General features: G+C 38.6%; 1 protein-coding gene across 1 annotated transcript in view; it reads left to right on the top strand.

Moving 5' to 3' along the window:
- The first annotated feature begins 1524 nt into the window (after window positions 1-1524).
- Window positions 1525-18956, top strand: part of oca2 (oculocutaneous albinism II) — a 123640-nt gene continuing 106208 nt past the window's right edge. Inside the window, exons 1-5 of the mRNA XM_017718798.2 lie at window positions 1525-1735; window positions 7829-8079; window positions 15752-15847; window positions 18624-18794; window positions 18882-18939. Of these exons, the coding sequence (XP_017574287.1) occupies window positions 7850-8079; window positions 15752-15847; window positions 18624-18794; window positions 18882-18939 (555 nt within the window). The 5' untranslated portion in view covers window positions 1525-1735; window positions 7829-7849. The remainder of the gene's footprint in view (window positions 1736-7828; window positions 8080-15751; window positions 15848-18623; window positions 18795-18881; window positions 18940-18956) is intronic.

Raw genomic sequence — 18956 nt, 5'->3', positions numbered from 1 at the left:
GTTCTGCTTTTGAAGACGGCAAGATAATGTACTAAAATAATAAGGTCTGCACTAAATTAACTTGTCAAACCAGTTAAAGTGACAGTTTTGAATATTTTGAGAACTACACAAAAGGCAGGTCTCCAGATATTGAGTTGGTCCAGGTCCAGTAACCTCAAGCAGCCATATAAAGCAATAGACCCTCTGTCTGTCTCTCTCTCTTTTTTTGTTTTCCCTATAGCGGTGCGCCTTGCTTTGTCTACGCGTTGTGATTCACCACATCAGTTAGAAAAATACAGAGCACAGGTTTTTATTTATTAATTGATTTACTGATTTTTCACATCCAACCTTTCCCAGGCTGCTGTTTGATAAATGAGCACAGACACGGTCGAGCACTTTTGAAGCAGTACAACAAAGCATGACTAAAGTCTCATGGAAGGTTACTGGCCATGTGCCTACAGCAGAAAGTGGAGCAGTATTTAAGTCTTCCTGGATGGCTGTGAGCTGATGTGGCCCAAGGCTGATGTCTAATCCTGCATGTGATGCAGCACTCACGTATGTGGCTTATGGGAAAAGAGCCTGTGGCAGTGGGCTGTGTGTGTGTGCTGCAGCGGCGTGCTGGCTGTGATGTCAAAGCAGCAGCTCAGCGTGAGCCAGGTGACCTCCTCTCAATGAGAGGCATTGTGAGTCCCAATCCAGCTTCTCCATTTATTTAGACTTGTAGCCAAAGAACATACATATAATACGTCATTTTTTTCTCTTTTTGCGTAGAACAACATCGATATTAAAAAGAAACATAATACACTTAAAAAGTAAACATACTATTGATTTTTCAGTATTTAGTGTGCCCACCCTTTTCAAAGAAATCTGGAGGGATATTTTTAGACCCCTCTAGAATTCAACCTTGGAAGTTAGTTGCACTTTCTCACAATGCAAGTAATCCCAGACACATTCAGTGATGTTGATGTCTGGACTCTGGACTGACCAGTCCATTATTTTGAGAACACCTACTTCTTGGTTCAATTTACATTTTTTTTTCTTCTTTTTGGTTTATTTCCTTCTCTCAGTGAAGGCTTCCTGACAGCTACACATCCTTTCAGACCAATAGTGTTGAGTTGTCTTCTCACAGTGGAAGGATGGACAGAAACATCTGTGGATTTATTCAGATCTAAAGCAAACGTGGAGCTTGACTTTGTCCTGTCTCTCAAAGATAAAAACTTTGTGACTGTTTATCTGATAGTGACAGTGTTGGTGATCTTGTAGGTCTTATACAGTTGTTAGAATTCTATTATCCCTTGATCATTTGTTGAAATGCTGTTTTCCTACCCTTTATATATCTGTAGTAGTGTGTGTGTCTGTGTGTGTGTCTGTGTGTGATGTAAGTCCATCCTCTTTCTGTCAAATTCAGCATGCAGTGGTGGTTCCTCCCTCCATGTTCCACCTAAAGCCTGTTCGTCGCACTGCTCGTTCCTTTTCTCCTCTCTGAGCCTCTGAGCTCCTTCTTCCCCACCTTCCTCCTCCTCCTCCTCCTACCCAGCAGCAACAGCAGCAAACTCCACTCCAGGATGTGGCACCTCCGAAAATTCTGAAAACCTTTTTTTTCTGCTAAGCTTTTTCATTTTTATTCTCCCACCACTGGAGCTTTTCATTTCATCATTATCACCACCTTCATAATTGTAAGCAGCACCAGCAGTATCATCATCGTCACCAGTGTCTTCATCAACGTCATTATATCTGCTGACATTTTCACTGAAAGGTAAACTTTCCCTCCATATTCTTATTTCAGATTTCAGAGAGTATTTAATCATGTGGCTTTAAAAATAAACTTTAAGCTAAAGAATGGATGTGGATCACAGACCGGGAGCCATCATAATGAACGCTTTTATTACTGATTTTATTCGTTTGAATTCTTCATCGGCAAAGAGGAAGTTTGAATTGTTATTAATTACTGTTCACAGTGATCAGACAAAGTAATAAAGAAATAACAAAGAATGAAGAAAGAAATAAAAAGAACAAAATGCTGATTTTGTAACTTTAATAGTGCTCATGCTCACAGCATTAGAACCCCAGGGGTCATTTTTATAGAATACAACCTATTCTGAAAAATGACTACATTGAATTAGTCACATACGTACATATTTCAAGTATCTCATTATACTAAAAAAAGAAGTATTTGAAGGATTACACCTCACATTATTCCCTGGGATTTATTGCCTATTGAGTGAGAAGAGAGGATTTGCAGCAGGGAGTGTAGACTGTGCGTGAGGTGAGTGTTAAACTCCTTTAGGCATTACTGTTAGCAGTTACTTCAGTAAGAAGTCCAAAGTCCCAAAGTTAAATAATCTACAGCTCTTGGTGCGATGGGGAAAAAAATAGACATTTAATGTATTTTGATCAGAAAAGGCTCATTTGTGAATGAGGACTGTGGAATGCTTGGAAACACCAGTGAAGGTTGCTCAGGTTATAAAGAACAGTTACAAAACATTTGCATATCAGCCTTTTTACTACTTTTGATTTTCTTGGAGATGTTTGAGGAAATTTAAAGTTCACACACCCAGATTTGAGCAGAAGACCTACATTAGTGTGCAAAGGAGGCAAAGGATTTGTAATTATTGATTTCAGGATTGTTAGTGCTTTATCTATCTAATGTTCTTCATTAGACAAATTTAAGCAGAACATCTCCATTCAGAGCTAGACAGGCAAGAGATTTATAATTACTCTTGGTGTCCAGATTTTTAGTGAATTTTTTTCTTTTCTTTTCTTTTTTTTTACTTTTATGCCCACTTATGTAGATTAGGATTATTTCAGCAGAATGCTTACACTGCAGCAGTCGGTGCCCAAACTTTTTTTGGACTAAAGGGCGATGCTTATGGTGGGCCAAGGACCAGAAAGACAAAATAATATATGTATAAGGAATGGAAGAAAAGTTTTTATGTTTCTACTTTATAACGTAACATCATATTTTTCATAGTAACATACTTAATATATGTCTATATGTATAAATAAGAATTTCATTAGCTACATAGTAAGTCATTATAAAACATGTTTCGTCTCTCATTGGATGAGGGATTGGGGGTTCGAATAAATTTCTGTCGGGCCAAATCAAACCTCCTCACAGCTTTGGCCCACGGGCCATATTTTGGGCAGCCGTGCATTAGAGCATTATTACAGAGTCCTTTTTACAGTGGCCCTTTCAGAAGGAGCTTAAACAGCTCTTGTTGAGCCTTATAACTGGTCACATTTGATTTGCCAACAGTAAAGAATGGGAAACAAATAATCACAGGTTACTAATAATCCTGTCCTGGCTGTGCGTTTTCAAACACAGAACGTATGGGCAGCCTCTAATCTCACTTCTCTGCTATGCTGTACTTTAATCTGCCCTCCTCTTCATCACTCTCCAAACATTAGTGTTCTGGTTTTTCATCGATTAGTAGCATCGTACTAGCCTGAAAGACAGATTTGATTTGTTTTGAATGCTCATGAAAGGGGGCACTCTCCATGCTGCACAAACAAATCGAAACAATTGGTCATAGCTACTGAGACAGCTGCAGCACAGGCTCTGAAGGAACTGCTGTCAGTGGATATTGTATGTGTGTGAATGTATGTACGGTACACTCAGTGACTGAGCCTGGAACATTGGGCTTCATGCCACAGGGCAAAGGCTTTGTTGTAGCTGCGTCATAGCTGTAGACTCGTGCTAGAGGATGACCATCTCAGGAGCTTAGCTGGCTGCATGGAAGAACAAAACCCTTTTAGAGGGAGAAGGCACTCCAGCCAGAGGCTCCATTGTGTTTTAAATATCAGAGTCCACGAGAGGGTGCTGTTATACACTTTTATTATAAGGGTGTTTCCTCTCACTGGGTGATGGGGATGTGTGGATGTTCATGTATTTAGTGCTTTGTGGGGACTACAAGAACATTTGGAGACATTTGGCTTGACCCAGTCTGCTTTTATTTGAGAAAAGTAAAAGAGCCAAACAATTTTAATTTAAGGTGAAGGCTAGGTGTTTCACACTGGCACTTAGCAACAGTCAGTGGAAATACCCCAAAAAGGCATACAAAATGTGTTGTATTTAAAAGAGGAATTCCACTAATTTTCATAATTTCTGCATAATTAAATTGCATGTTAATGTTAACAAAAAAAGTATTCAGAGTGGTTTAATGTGAAATGCTCTATTCTAGAGGAACTTACCGAGTCAGATTTGTTTACAGCAGTGGTAATAGGAACCAGAAATCCAATCCAAAACATTTAATACTTCTAAAAAAGTTGCCAAGCAGAAAGTTATTGCATGTAATGGTTCTGAGTTTGTGGCCTGAGGCAGATGTTGTTTTATGATAGTTTTGATTGTTGTAAGATAATGTACAATTTTTAAAATCCATTCATGATGGAGAGGTATTTGCTAAGTCAATAAATCTCAGTAACGCCCCATTTCACATCAAATATTTTTGAATAACTTTGCTTACCCTTAAGTTGAACCCTTGACCTTTGAAGAATTTTTTAAGGAATCAGTGTAATTTCCATTCTGTGCACCTGATCTAAGAGTGATGTGTGCGCTCATGTTGTTAGCCCTTTGTGGGGATCAAATGTTCCCAGGAGAACATGAACATTTTGGTATTTTGAGGACATCTGTCTGGTCCATTCAAGAGAGTTTTTTGTATCTGAAAATAAAAAGGAGCTGGATTAGATTAGGTGTAGTACAGTGGCATTTAGGAACTATAACTCAGAAAATGGTAGCGATGTCCTACAAAGAATACAATGTTGAACTAAAGTGTAGAGCCTTCATATTGATCAAGCAGTCCTTCACAGACTACTGTGTTATTTTTTTCCTCATTAGATCGATATGATATATGAAACAAGAACGTGCAGCTCCTGGAAATGTGGTTCACACACACTGTGAACGCTGCTTCACACTCAAACGTCATCTGACTGCTGCTATTTTCAGTCACGTGGAGATTAATTTTCGAGCTTGCGTTCACATACCTTAGTTGCTTGCTTGGTCTTCTCAAGCATGAGCAAATATGGGTGATGATGACATTCACGTGTTTCTCCCAGGAAAAAAAGAAATGGAATAAAAGGGAATGAGGTCAAGCCTCCTCTGGAAGGATTAGGTGGATTTCTAAAGTACATTAAGTTAAACCTGAGGCCAAACACACAAATGCAAAGTAAGACATTTTTTAAAAATTGATCCTTTATCATGGCACACATACTTACTGCAAAACAAAGCATTAGCAGGGTTTCCAGAAGTTCCCTCTGGACCATTTAAAGCTTGCACTACCTGTCTGAAGACTAATCTGCTGCTGTGTGTGTAAGAGAGAGAGACAGTAGGTCATGGGGTGAGAGTCCTGAGGGACTTCTCAGTTCTTTAATTGGGATGGTTCTGTACTCCTGGCTTGGAAGTCTGCAGCCACTCAGACAGTGCAACTGTCAAACACATTAGACAAGTCTGGAAGCAAGTCAGGCTGGGACTTCAATAGCATCACTCCACAATATCTGTGACCTGCCGAACACTCCACAACAAACTCAACAGCTGTTATGGGTCTTTTGAAATAAGTACGGCTAAATGTTCTCCTGTAGCTGTCTCCCATAAATCATCCGGTATCTTATTTTGGTAATATAGAGTGGTGGTTTTCTTCTGTTCCTTGGTGACCGCTGCCCTGCCTAATTAATGCTTTCCTTACTCCCAACACACCTGATTCAACTCATTAGTTAGTTAACCAGGTGTGGAGTGCTGCCCTGCCAGTTACCCCAAGCTAAAAGAAGAAATAACTACACTGAAGTATACAACTGTTTCTCTACCTTTGTCTGATGCATGTGTGTGAAACCAGCTGGAGGGTCAAAAAATGCCAGTTATTGTATAAACTTGTACTTATATATTCACGTCTCCACAAACTCTGTCTGCTCCACTGGCCGCTGGTCAGAGTGTCTTACAGATTCCAGTGCACTACCATTAGCTGAAAAACAGTACAGAAGAATACTGGCTTAGGATGCTGGAGAAAATGCCCTTGACCAATTGAGCGATCATTGTTAAGGCAAAATGAACACACCGCAACATCTGTTGGGCACATTTTCTCCTGCCCAAACCTTTGGCTCTAGGTTAAATAAACATGACTAATGTAATATAGCCTGCTAATACAGGTGAGTGGCTAATTTAAAAACCCATTTGACACAAATCACAATGGGAAAAAAAAGCTATTTATGTACAAACATGCCAAAGATCAGTTTTGATGACTATCCCAATAGGAGTGCATGATTTAGTATTTTTGTTACCTTGTTTGGTTGCAGAATGTATTTTTATCATTCTAATTGTAATGATCCTATGGATGTAATTTTAAATGAATAATATCTGTAAAAGGAAGTGTATATAAATAAATTTGCCATTTCATGGACCTGGTTTGTAACTTGCACTCAAGCTTAGCAGGCTGAATATTCTCCACAAGGGGGAGCTGTTAGCACTCAAGGAACATTTGTGTGAATTGTTAGAATGGAGGAGCTAGCACTTGTTTTAGAAACAATTACGGTTATGAAATTAGGAGTATAATATCAGTTGTGCATGATCACAGGCAGCACAGCAGCAGGGGTGCTTGTGTCTTCTTACTGGGATTTGTCTTTCTGCTAGTAAAGGTAGGCTCTGAGTTGAGACTTTCTTTAGCTTAGACTCTGTTAGTTACGAGGCTGTCTTGTGGAGCCTAGTGCTTAATTGTCCTTTATAGGTATCAACTTGGGTTTTTGTTTCTGACAATATCTGAGCTCAGGACTAGCTTTCTCTCTAGTCTATTTGTAACAAGCAAAGATACTTTCTCCAGGTAGACAAAGCACTTATATAATGTCTTGTCTTTTTGTAAGTTGCTCTGGAACAGATTGTCTGCTAAATGCTGTAAATGTAATGCAAATGTAAATAGTTGCACATGGGCCTGAGATCAATTCCAAGCATCAGCTAGCTGGGTTTAAAGACACCTAGCTGAACTGTGTTCTCTGAAGTGATGCAGCACCTTTGGGATGAGTTGGAGTGGTGTTTGTGATCCAGAACTAACCATCCAACATCAGTACCTGACGTCACTAATGCTAATGCAGCTGACTGCAGTCAGATCCTCACAGCAATGTTCCAAAATCTAATACAAAGCCTTCCCAGAAGAGTATAGGCTGTTACTGCAGCAAACGGAGGATACATTCTCTATGAATACCCTTGACTTAAAAGAAATGTTGGAAAAGAAAATTTATTTTAATAATTTATCCGTTTCATACATTGGCTTGTACATTATGGCTTTAACTCTTTAATTGAAATATATGGATAATAAAAAAAGAATTGCACAAATGTTTTCTGTAATGATCACTTATAGACCCCAAATATGCATACAGCTATAGTCAACAGACAACAGCATCCACCTGTACTTTTTTTTAAATCCACCTATATTCTTTTTTTAAATAATCTAAAGGGACAACTTCCCATTTTGATGGCTTATCTCATTGTTATTGTATTGCATTGAATGGCACAGAGTTCTGTGTTCAATAATAGTTTTTGTTATGTAGTGATTTTCCTCCTTCAGATCCCTTTAAATACATCAAAAACACTTTCTAACCATCAGTGTATGACATATGTGCATTTGACTAATACTTTCTCACTGCCAATGCCAACAGATGTAGGTGAAATTAACTCCGTGTAACACTCCGTAGCTATTGAACGTGTGTAAATGTGTTACTAATTCATCTGTGTCAAATATTTTGTTCGTAAAAAAACTCGTGCTGTCAGAGTGTGACAGCTTGAGGGCTGTAAATGATGGACGTCTTCCATCTCACTCTGTCTGAAGGTCTCTGTAAGATCCCTGTCAGCTTGATGTGTCTCTCTCCTCAGCTTCTGTAGGCCTCAGGCACGATGTATCTGGAGAACAAGAGCGCCCTGGAGATGGAGATGTCTCAGACTGGAGCCCAGGGCCATCAGGGCAGGGCGGCCCACAGGAAATCTGAGGCGGTGGCCGGAAACTTTGACGAGTTGCGCCTCCTGGAAGGCTTCTCCGAGAGGAGGGAGACTCAGAAGCTGCTGCAGGCTGCCGCTGTGCCCCCAGGACACCACATAATCTACACAGATTCCACCCAGGAGGACAGGTGCTGTCGCCTATTACACAAGCTGATTCTGGACTTTTTAGCACTCTACTCCAGATCAAAGGAAAATGTTCAAAAAAAAAAATTTTCCCTTTCCTCTAACTGTAGCTAATCAGCAAAGACATGCTTGGTGTCTGAAATTTGTTTCTTTACATTTTGCACAGGAGCTGCAAGGCTGATCTAGCTAGCAAGCAATGGAAGCTTATACCCCACCAGTTAGAACAAACCCTCCGTTCAGTGCTCCATTCAGAGCCTTGCTCCCAAAACATGTGCCCTGCTTAGACTAGAACTCCTGAATGTTGATTCTAACTTAATTGTCACAAATAAAATGATGACACATCAACACAGCTTACTTAACTCACATTAGATAGATAACACTAGCTAACAAAGAAGCTAGCTAGCAAACCTTGTTGGACTAAGACACTTAGAGTCAAGAGCTTTTATTATTATTCATCCTATCTGGCAATACAATGTAGGCTCGTCAATAGAGTGGGCAACTGCTTTAGCAAGTCAACCAGCCTGTTGTAGTACCAACTTTGTTGTAGATCAACAATATTTTTTCTTTTCAATTTGTACTCTTCTGTCTTTCTTTTCTTGGTTCGTTTGGTTATGTAAGCCATTGTAAGTATTTGCAGAAATGGCAGTTTTGGTTTAATCTGCTCTTATTTCTTCAAAGAGCGTGCTGTCACAGTAAATGTGAAGTCAACATAAATTGGAAATGGAAACACATTTTCCTTCCTTTCTTTCAGACAGAAAAAAAATGTATGAGAGATGGCCTCTGAGCTAGCAAAGTTATTTTGCTATATGATGAGTGGGGAGGTCAGAGTGGGAGCTAAAACACGATTATTGTACATATGATTTTTCCCGGCCTGCTAGGGCTTGATGACCATCAAAACTCAGAAGATGTTTTAGAGCTGGGCAAACGTCACTACATTTTGAAGGAAGAATACAAGAATTTTATATTTTTAGTGATGGATCATGTGTAAAATGACCAGAGCCATATGAACTATCAAGGTATGAAAGGTTAATTTTGATTTCAGGTTTGTTTTAATGGTAAAACCAGGTTACAGTTACAGCATTACTGACAGGCATGTAGAGTCACCTTGTCTGGACTGTTTGGATAGTGGCAGTCCATATTTTACACTGCTTACCTGAGAGGAACTGCTTATGTGAGAAGAATTTCACCACATATTAAATTGTTCTGGTTTAAAACCACTGACCCCACCTTTAATTAACCTCAAATAGACTTGCTTGCGTAGTAGACTTGATACTTACTTGATCTCATATTAGAGCGCAACAGGTATTGTGGGATTTATTTATTTATTTTTTGGTTTTATGTTTAGTTTTGGTTTGGCTTTCATGACTGAGTAATAAAATATGTAGTCTTGTTTGATGGTTGGCTAATAGCCATAATAATGTCATTTTTATTCCCTTCCCATGGATGAAGTAGGATTAAAAGACCTTGAACCTCAGCTTTAAGTCTTTTAGCTGGAGTTTATTGTTGTGGAAGGAGGTCGGCTGAGCCCCACTCGGAATTTGGTGTAGTGAAGCAGCCGCTAATGAACTCCAAAGAAGATTGGTGCTCACATGTGGTGGTCACGTTACCAAAGTGGTAGCAGAGTAAAAGTGCGACTATGTATGTCGCACTAAATCACACACTTGCCTCAATGTGTGAAGTGTTAAATGATCTGAAATAGAATTGCTTGTGTCATTTATATTTTTTGTACTGTTATTCATGAAAATGAACAAAATTATATAGTTAAAACAGTTGCAGCAGTCATCTGGAAGCCTGAATTTTTATTGTGCTTTTGTCCATTTTTACAGATATCAGTATGCCATACTGTCTTAGAAACTTAGAAACGAGCCTGTTTGAGAAGTCAACTGACAACATTGTAATGGGGGAAAAGTACGAAAATTAGGTTTTTTATTTTTTTTTGCCAAAATTGTTTCAACATGCACTAGTGTCTGCCTCTGCTTTTTATTCTTTCCGCAGAACAGCTATTTCTTTTTGTCTGATTTCGTCATGGCATTAGTGAGTTGTATAACGTATTCTAAAGACGTGAATTAGCTAGTTTAAGCGTTTTATGACTCGCTGACTACTTTGCTGGTGTATAAAGGCCTTAAAGTTATGCTTCTCAGGACAGGTCCCTTTATTGATCAACCAAATGTGTTTCTTTCAACATGTGGTTGTAACTCAGATCAGCATACAATAACATGAAATTGTGCTTCATTCCTATATCCAGGCCTTCAGTGAGCTAACGTTTTCAAATCTCCTCTCTGTTGTGTAACTGTATAGAGAGGGATTACTGGCCTGGAAATATCCTGTCTAAGCTCTCGCATACCGGGCCCCAATATCAGAAAGTCTCCAGGAAGCTACACTTAATATGGCTCGTCTGAAATGCACACAGACATGCATGCATGCAGTCTTTTTGTAGTGGACATTTGTTCTGTATCTCCTGATTTAAGCCTCTAGGAAATATGAAAGTGACAGAACTAGTGGCTAAACAAATGAAGTTTAGTTTCAGCTTGTACTGTAAGCTTATGAAGTTGATTGTGCTGTTACTGTTTAGTGCTGAACTTTATAAATCTTTGATTTTGGTGAATCTTTGTTAAATGGACAGCACACTGATAGGAGCACCCATTAGAAGGTGTAATGTGGATATCAAGCAGTCTCTCTCTCTCTCTCTCTTCTTATCCCTCACTCTCTCACTCTTTTCATGCACACAAAATCAACACCGTCACTAAATGCCCATTGAGAACAAAAGTAGGTAAATTAATTTGCTCTGACAGGCAGAGAATCAAGTTTTTAGGGTTCTTTGTGGTTCTTTAGGGTTATCAGATTAATGCAGAAGGTTTACTAATTGGATAGCACACTTGGCAGGATTTCCATCTTCAGTTCAGGCAGGAGGGCCTGAATCACAATGTTGTCGACATATCTGCATTCGTCGGCTCACAACCCAGCCCCAGCTCTTCTCTGTTGATGAGGGCTCTTTTCAATTTGCTGTTGTTATTGAAGTGCTAATGGAGTCTGAAGTGGGAGTCTTAATGTCTGGCTTATGTAAATAAACATGTCTTCATCTGTGGAGGTTTAAGGGATGATCAGAGTGTGGTCTGTTTTTAATTACTGAGAGACAATGAGAGAACACTGACCCAGTCTGTTCATCTCCTCTACTCTGCTCTCTTTTACATTCACCACAGTATAGGCTATTGCTTTTGTCTTAGTTGGTGAAAATGCTTGTTTTTCAGTTCCCATGGTGATTTATTCTAGATATGTCATCTTTTTCATCATGTCATCATGTGCACAGTTTTGCTCTTACTGCAACTATAGTTGATGAGCCAAAGCATGTTTCGTGTCTGCACTTAGTAGATTGTGGACACCATATCACAATATCACAACTATGTGAGCATTTTGGACATCTTTTTTGGAGCTGGCCCCCTCCTTTGTGGCTATAACAGCATCTACTCTACTGAAAAGACTTCCCACAGGATTTTGGAGTGTGTCTGTGGGAATTTGTACCCATTCAGTCAAAAGGGCATTTGTGAGGTCAGGCACTGATGTTGGATGAGAAGGCCTGGCTCACCATTGACATTCGTGTTCATCTTAAAGGTGTTCATAGGGCCCGTGGTCCTATATTTTGTGGGTAAATTTCATGATGAAGGGACCAAGAGAAATGACCTAAAAGTACTTGGAAAAATGTCTGGTTCCATTGACTTACATTAACAGTAGAGTAGGTTTTTTTCCTTCTCCTGTAAAGTTTCCATTTTTGGAGATATGAGGTTTTGCTCCGACAACAGCGATATGGCTCTTTAGGATTGGCTTATCAATTTGAGTTTAACCACCAATCATGTCACTGATGCTAGCGATCAATGATTTTAAGGCTCGTCTGCCATGTTTAGCAGCTGCAACTCAAGCTGCAGGAAAGACCGAGAGGCAGTGAGAGTCTGTAAAGGCGTTAAAACAGGCAGCTTATCCTGACTGTAAGTGCTGCTAGAAGTGAAAGAAAGGGAGCTCTTCTGATGAACTCCCTCATTTGATCACAGAGCGTGTTTCTGCAGCAGTGAACTGAACTGGAGTCTGTTTGAAGCGAACTGATTGTTGTGTGTTGTCGACCCGAATACATGTGGAGTGTTCACATACGTCAAAACGGAGCAAATTAAAGAAAAGTGATGGTCCTCACCAAACAGGGCTGGTGAACGACCAATTGAACTTTTTTGTTCCACTTATGTTTTTATGACTTAAAGTGACATGAACTGGCCCACTACGAACTACTGCCTCCCCAAAGTTCAGGCCTGCGGCCCACTGGTGAGAAACCCTGCTTTACACCGCTCTAGCTTTTGTCTATGGAGATTGCATGGCTATGTGCTTGATTTTATACACCTGTTAGCAATGGATGAGGCTGAAAAACCTGAACTCAATAATTAGGAGCATGTCCACACACTTTTGGCCACATAGAGTATAACACTATACTAGAGTATAACTTATACTCCACCAATTAGCTACACACAAACTATGTAAATATGTTGAGCCCTTATTAGCTACATTATCCCTGTAGTTCCCGTGCAAAAAAGCAAACTTCACACTGGGAACATTTGGGGTGAGGAGAAAATGATGCACATTTGTTTTTTTCACTGTACTATCACTTCAAAGAGTAGAGGAACATTCTATTGTTGATTTAAGGTGTTGGATCGAATGCCCCCGACCGTTACAGCTGGGATGCATAAGGAAATGTGTTTATAGACAGAATGGATTTCTGATATCTGTAGCACTTATTAGTCCTCCAAACAATCAGTATTGATGGTAATGGATGTAGAAATCAACTTCATATTACTCAAGACCTAAACATATCTAATATATCTCTTAATAAAACCAAACACTACAGAATGATTGACAGAACAGCAGTCGTAATCTCTGGGTGTTATTGCAGCTGCTTATCTTTTGCCATACAGTCTGGATCCGTGCCATTCAAACTGCCTGTCTGCTATATTATGGCATGTGTTGATATGTAAATGAAGCTTGAAGATAGGCTGTCTTATATCGATAGGATGTTTAAAAAGAATTATAGTTTGACAGTCATGAGTAAACAATATTTTCATGGAAACAGGAAAAAAAAATGAAATTTTTGTTTTGATATCTTCTTGTGGTAATGGTGTTGTGCAGATGCTGACTAAGAAGGCATGGTAGGCTGTAACTGTTCATTGATGTATCATACATATAATTCAATTAACAAACATTATCTACTTTATTATTATCTAAATAATTGAATAATTTAGTAATCCAGAAGATGATTCTTTTGACATTCTTCTTTCTGAGGACCTGCTTAGTCATCATGTCATTGTTAAAGTCTGTTATGCCTGTAAAGGCTACACTGTATATCCTCTCAGATGCTTTAGGAAGTCAGAGGAACTTACTCTTGCATTCACACTTCACTTCTCCAATAAATGTGTTCATATGCATTTAATAAAATCCAAATCTGTACATGCTCTTAAAAACTTATCCATGAAAATGGACACAAAGCCTTGTCCTCCAACTGTTTTAGCTAGTGTTTCTGCACATTTTTGTGGTTAACGGAAGGCCATACAGAGACAGAAGCCACATAAGTAAGTCTGTTTGAAATTACTTGGCAGCCTGGTGTGGTTTGAGGCAAATGTGTAATTATCCAGGTATGCAGTTTACCTGATACTAATTGAAAGGGTATAAGCAAAGGCCTTATAGGGAATGGGTGTATGATGTGCTGCATTATGGGAGCATTCCGCCAATTGTTTTGTTCTCTGCTTACATCCTGTAAATACTCACTTACACTGCAAGAGCTTAAAAAATAGCTGTTTATTGTGTTTTTTTCCAGTGTTATCATGCTTCATATTAAATCAAATAAAATGGGAGTACAGCTTAACTGTCAATCTAAAGTCTTTAAGAGAAAATAAAGACAAGTAAATGGGAATCATTTGGTGGCTCAGTTAACATTACTAACTTAGAGCTTAACGTACATCACCTCAAACCTCGTCCATTATGGCAGGAAAGCAACGTGTTTTGAGAGGTCACTGTACACCTTACCACAATGCTGATTTGCTTCTCACTCAGCTTCTTATTCCAATTTTCTGTTCCTTCTTTAATAATGCAGCATCCTAGTGCCTATGAGGTGTTTGTGAAGAGTTCGTTAGCTGGCCCTAAATGTGATAAATCAGTTAAATTATGTTGAAAGTTTTACTGCATTAAATATATATGATTAGAACTCTAAAATAAACTTGAGCTTGATGTGCATCCTCACTATGATGCTTCTTAGGTGCTCTTTAACTAGACCTGTGTTTGAATAGCTAAATAAACCTTCCTTTCCTGTCTGCTTTCCTTGATTTTGATCAGTATTTGTGATATGGTAGTCATATAGCTACACGTGTTAGTTTCATCTCTGCAAACATATTAATAAGGCCATAAGCTACAGATCAGCCCAAATCAAGAAAGTGGCTAGAACATTTTATGAACTGTTCTAAACCAGCCTAGAGTTATGAACCCTGCCACAATGGCAGATCACTCATAAAACAGTTATGACACCACATTCCCAAGCCCTAAAGGAAAGTCTGTCCAGTCAGCAGCTATCTTGACAAAGCCCCAGACAGTAATTTCCCATCATGCAAGAGCAGACCCCACAAAGGACAATAAAACCACAAACTAAACACTACATTAATGTCTCAAAAAAGAATTTTACACATATAAAATCTGACAACTTGTATAAATAATTTGGAGAGTGTGGCTCAAAGTTTTTTCAGCTCAATGGCACAAATTAAGCTTTTCAGTGAAGCTTTTCCTGTGGCTTTATCTGCAAGCTGATTGGCACTTTGTGAAGGGCAGGACACTATGTTTAGAGTTATAAGCTTTCCTATTAATTTTCCAACCAGTGAAGTGTCTCCTTTTCCTTTATAATGTCTCTGGTATAAGCTTCCATTACTTTTTAGTTAGTTGTTAATTGATTGTTAGCATTAGACTAGCTACAGTGCTTAACCAAAAAAAGGAAACTTTGAGAAGCAAACATTTCAATACTTTTGTAACATGCTCTCACCAACTTCAGCTCAGCATTTTACGCCTACTTTGGGGCCAGTGCGCTGCAGTTGAAGCACACTTGTCATCAGCTAGGTTAGCTTAATGATAATGATAGCTACTGTTTGCCATGCAAAAATTTTTAGAAGTTTATACATAATGTACACTAAATTATTGTAATTGCTTTGTCTGGCTACAAACCCTTGGTGTAGGACTGTGGTGTATGGCCTTTGTTTTTGTTATTGTTAGCCATGTAGCCTTTGGCTTGCAAACTAGCTGTAAACTGAAGTTGTGTCAGCAGTCATATATAACAGATGTAGCCCAGCAAAGTGCATGATTCGAATGTTATAATTTTGAAAGTCTGCTGCTATAGTTGACACTTGTTTTTCACTTGGTGCAACGGCAAAGCAACACAGCATACTTATATACATAAACCTAAACCTAACCACAGGATTATCCACCATATACACACAACAATACTGCAGAAGTACAAGCTGTATGTGTAAAGTGACCTTTCAGTTTTTCTCAAAGTCAGGGTACAGTTGATTTACTGAGATAATACTTGACACCTCAAAATTTCTAAGATGTTGGTTCTAAAATGATAATGCACAGGTGTAATTAAATTCCACCTCTTTTTGTCCTCAGGCGCAACTTCAGCGTTGTAAACTTCCTACGAGGCAAGTGCAGTCTGACCAACCACACAGAGAGGTCCCCACTGCTCAAGTTCTCTCACGATGATAGGTAGGCCTCAGTATGTTTTGTGATTATAGGAATGGAAAAAGTACAGAGCAAATATACTTAAGTGAAATTATGAGTACTGTAATCAAAAGTGGAAGTATGGGGCAAAAATGTTCTACAAAAAGTAGCTACATTTCAACATACGAGAAATACATTTTTTGTGAAAAAGTGGGTAGGCCAACTGGATAAATGCTATTTCCAAATGCCCTTATGTCCCATTGTGGCATAACATGACAGCTGACAGCAGGGCAGTTATCACCCTATGGTAATACAAAACATTAGTAATTAAGCAGAAAGCAGCACTCCCATAAATCCAACCACTGCAGCATCTTTTCTATAAAGCAAGAGTCTGCTTACAACAGATGCATTTTACCAATGAAGAAGACATAAATAAGCTAAAATCAGAAAGATGTACAAAGATGTACAAAGACAGCAAACTTAAAAAAAACCAAAGCCTAATCATTATAGGCTAAAACATACTGGTACAGCAATTGGACCCTAAGAAGACAACATGACTGAGATAAAAAGACAAGAAAAATAAACAACAAAATGGGCTTAAGTACATAAACCTAATCATCAAAAGCAATAGCATAAAGCCATGGTAGACATGAAAACTGTTTTTATGTCTTACATTTGATGGCTCGATGCTTGATGTATTGTGAGATGTTTGCTCTGACATTTTCACAAAGCACATTTTAGTAAGTATCAAATTTGCAGAAAACTGATGACGATGACAATTTTTAATTTGCTTTTGACTTTAGATTGATGGAAAATGACACCCTATGGGATGAAATCTCACTTTTAAACACCTCTGGTTACATCTTCAATTTCAAATTCAAACAGTGGTGCACTGATAACACACCAAAGGCTTTAGGCAATGGATGATTTGAAGGCTGAATAAAAGAAGGTAGAGGACTGAAAAAAAGAAGGTAGAACTAAAAACAATTTGCTCTGTGCCTTGCCATTGAAAGTCTTATTGAGACTTGTTGTAAAATGTAGGTTAAATAAAAAGAATAGCTAAACATTCTTTTTGCTCTTAATTCATTGTGGATGGAATGGAATATGGCCCTTTTTATCTCAAGCATGTGTTTTCTTCACCCTGTCCAGCTGTAAAAGGAAAGGGCAGGGGCTAATTTACCCTCTGTATTAGAGTGCAGCTCCATTTCCCTCAGTCTCTCTTGCACTGGACTGTTGGAGTATGACAAGAGGAAATACAAGCTTTCTCAGAGTAGCTTAGCCAGGGGCACAAGGCTGCAATTGTATGTTTTAGTCTCTAATAATGAGAAAAGATGACCCGAGGACCTTCAATTTTGAACAACCACTTTATAACACAGTGGGAGACATATTTAAATAAGTGTTCAAGACAAACACAGTTCAGCCCATAATTTATGGCATTTTGATATCTAAAATGGTTTCGACCTTCTTGTTCTTCTTAATTAAACCAAACACAGCTTCAAGTTGAGTGCCTACACTATCAGCCATTTCATAGTTTAGGGGTACTTTAGAACACATGCACATTTCTTGAGGGAAAAATAACTATCTCAAATATATATAGATGCATAATTTTACTCTGATTAGTATTAACATTGTGATACAAATGAAATAGTTTTCAGTTATTTATTATTTGTTTTGATTATTTTTTCAGGATGAACCATTTAATGTAATGTATTATTGTTCTGATGTCCATTTTGTCAGAGATGACCTGTATCCCTATGGGAACTCTAAAGCCAGTGATTTTTATGTACAGTTGGTGAAGCCCCAAAGGATTACACCTGTATTAAAATGACAATCTCTGTGCTGGGTCAGATGATGTCAGTGTCTATTTTGACAAGATCACATAAAACATTGCAAAATGTCCAAATCAGTTTCACTAAACCTTATAACTCTTATAGCTTATTTTTTAATGTTCTATGTCAGCAAACCACCTGGTAGTCATGAATCACATCTTATAGATTGTCCCTTCTATAGATTTGATGTTGTATCAAGGCACTCAGTCTTTTGTTAATAGACAATCATTTGATCAAAAAACAGAGTTCACTTTGTTTTGTAACAGGTCTTGGAGTTCGTGTCTGTGCCTGAGCATTAGCCCTAACACTAGTGCTGCTCAGTTCTTTTAGAGCAAGATTATGGATTGCACCGTGGTTTTGGCCACTCAGCAGTAGTCCTCACAATGTTTTTACAGCAGGCATAACCTTAAACATGTCTTTGGTTGAAGAGTGCTTTTTAACATTAATTGATACTTTAACAAGCTATAATCTATTTTTATTATATAACGTCACATTTTGAATGTTTGTAGTTTGTAATGTTTGCAGTCTTGTGAGCTAATCACAGAAGTTGGGACTTAGCACTATCAGCTGTTGCACAAAGGGTTTCTTTAGCAAACGTAAAAAAAATCACCACATCTGGTGTAAACATGCTGATTTGCCTCCTACAGGAGTGCCACAATGGTCTTGAGAGTGAGATTTTCTAGTTTAAAGACTAGAAAAGCCCCCTTCTGATGATGTAGCTTGAAGGTGGCAGGAACTTTTGACTTCCAAGTACTTTCAGGCAGGCTGTTTGAAATGTTTTTTCACATGTACTGCTGTTGGGGGGATAACTGGGGGGACAAAAGTTGTAGGATGTTATTTGTGAAATGCATGCTGGGTATTGTAGTCAAAGGACACTGAGGGATGAAAACATAAAAGGCATACAAAATCCAGAACTAATGATGATTAAAATATGTTCTATAGAATTAGAGAAAGTGACAGCATACTGATTGTAGTGTTACTGTGCCCTGCAGTTTAACATATATGACGCTGCATGACCCCAGTTTGGGCCCTGGAGATGAGCTGTGGGATAACTCAGCTGAGCTGGAGAGGAGATGCCGGCTGGGCAGTGAAGTGACAAGTCTGTCTCGTTCTCTGTCCACTGAGAAAAGTGAACACAACTTCAAACTGTCTAACAACCTTAGGTACCTTTCATGTAAACCTAAAACAGTGTGCACTTACAAGCTAATACATTCATATTCTGTATTAATAGATTTCTATTTGCTTTACAGATACTGTTTAAGAATCACTAAATTGGTCACCATCTTCATCATTGTTGTTCTGTGTTCAGTAAGTCCAACACATCT

This window comes from Pygocentrus nattereri, chromosome 26, assembly GCF_015220715.1.
Source record: "Pygocentrus nattereri isolate fPygNat1 chromosome 26, fPygNat1.pri, whole genome shotgun sequence".
NCBI lineage: Eukaryota > Metazoa > Chordata > Actinopteri > Characiformes > Serrasalmidae > Pygocentrus > Pygocentrus nattereri.
The sequence above is the reverse complement of the archived record's forward strand: the minus strand, read 5'-3'. Positions and strand labels throughout refer to the sequence as shown.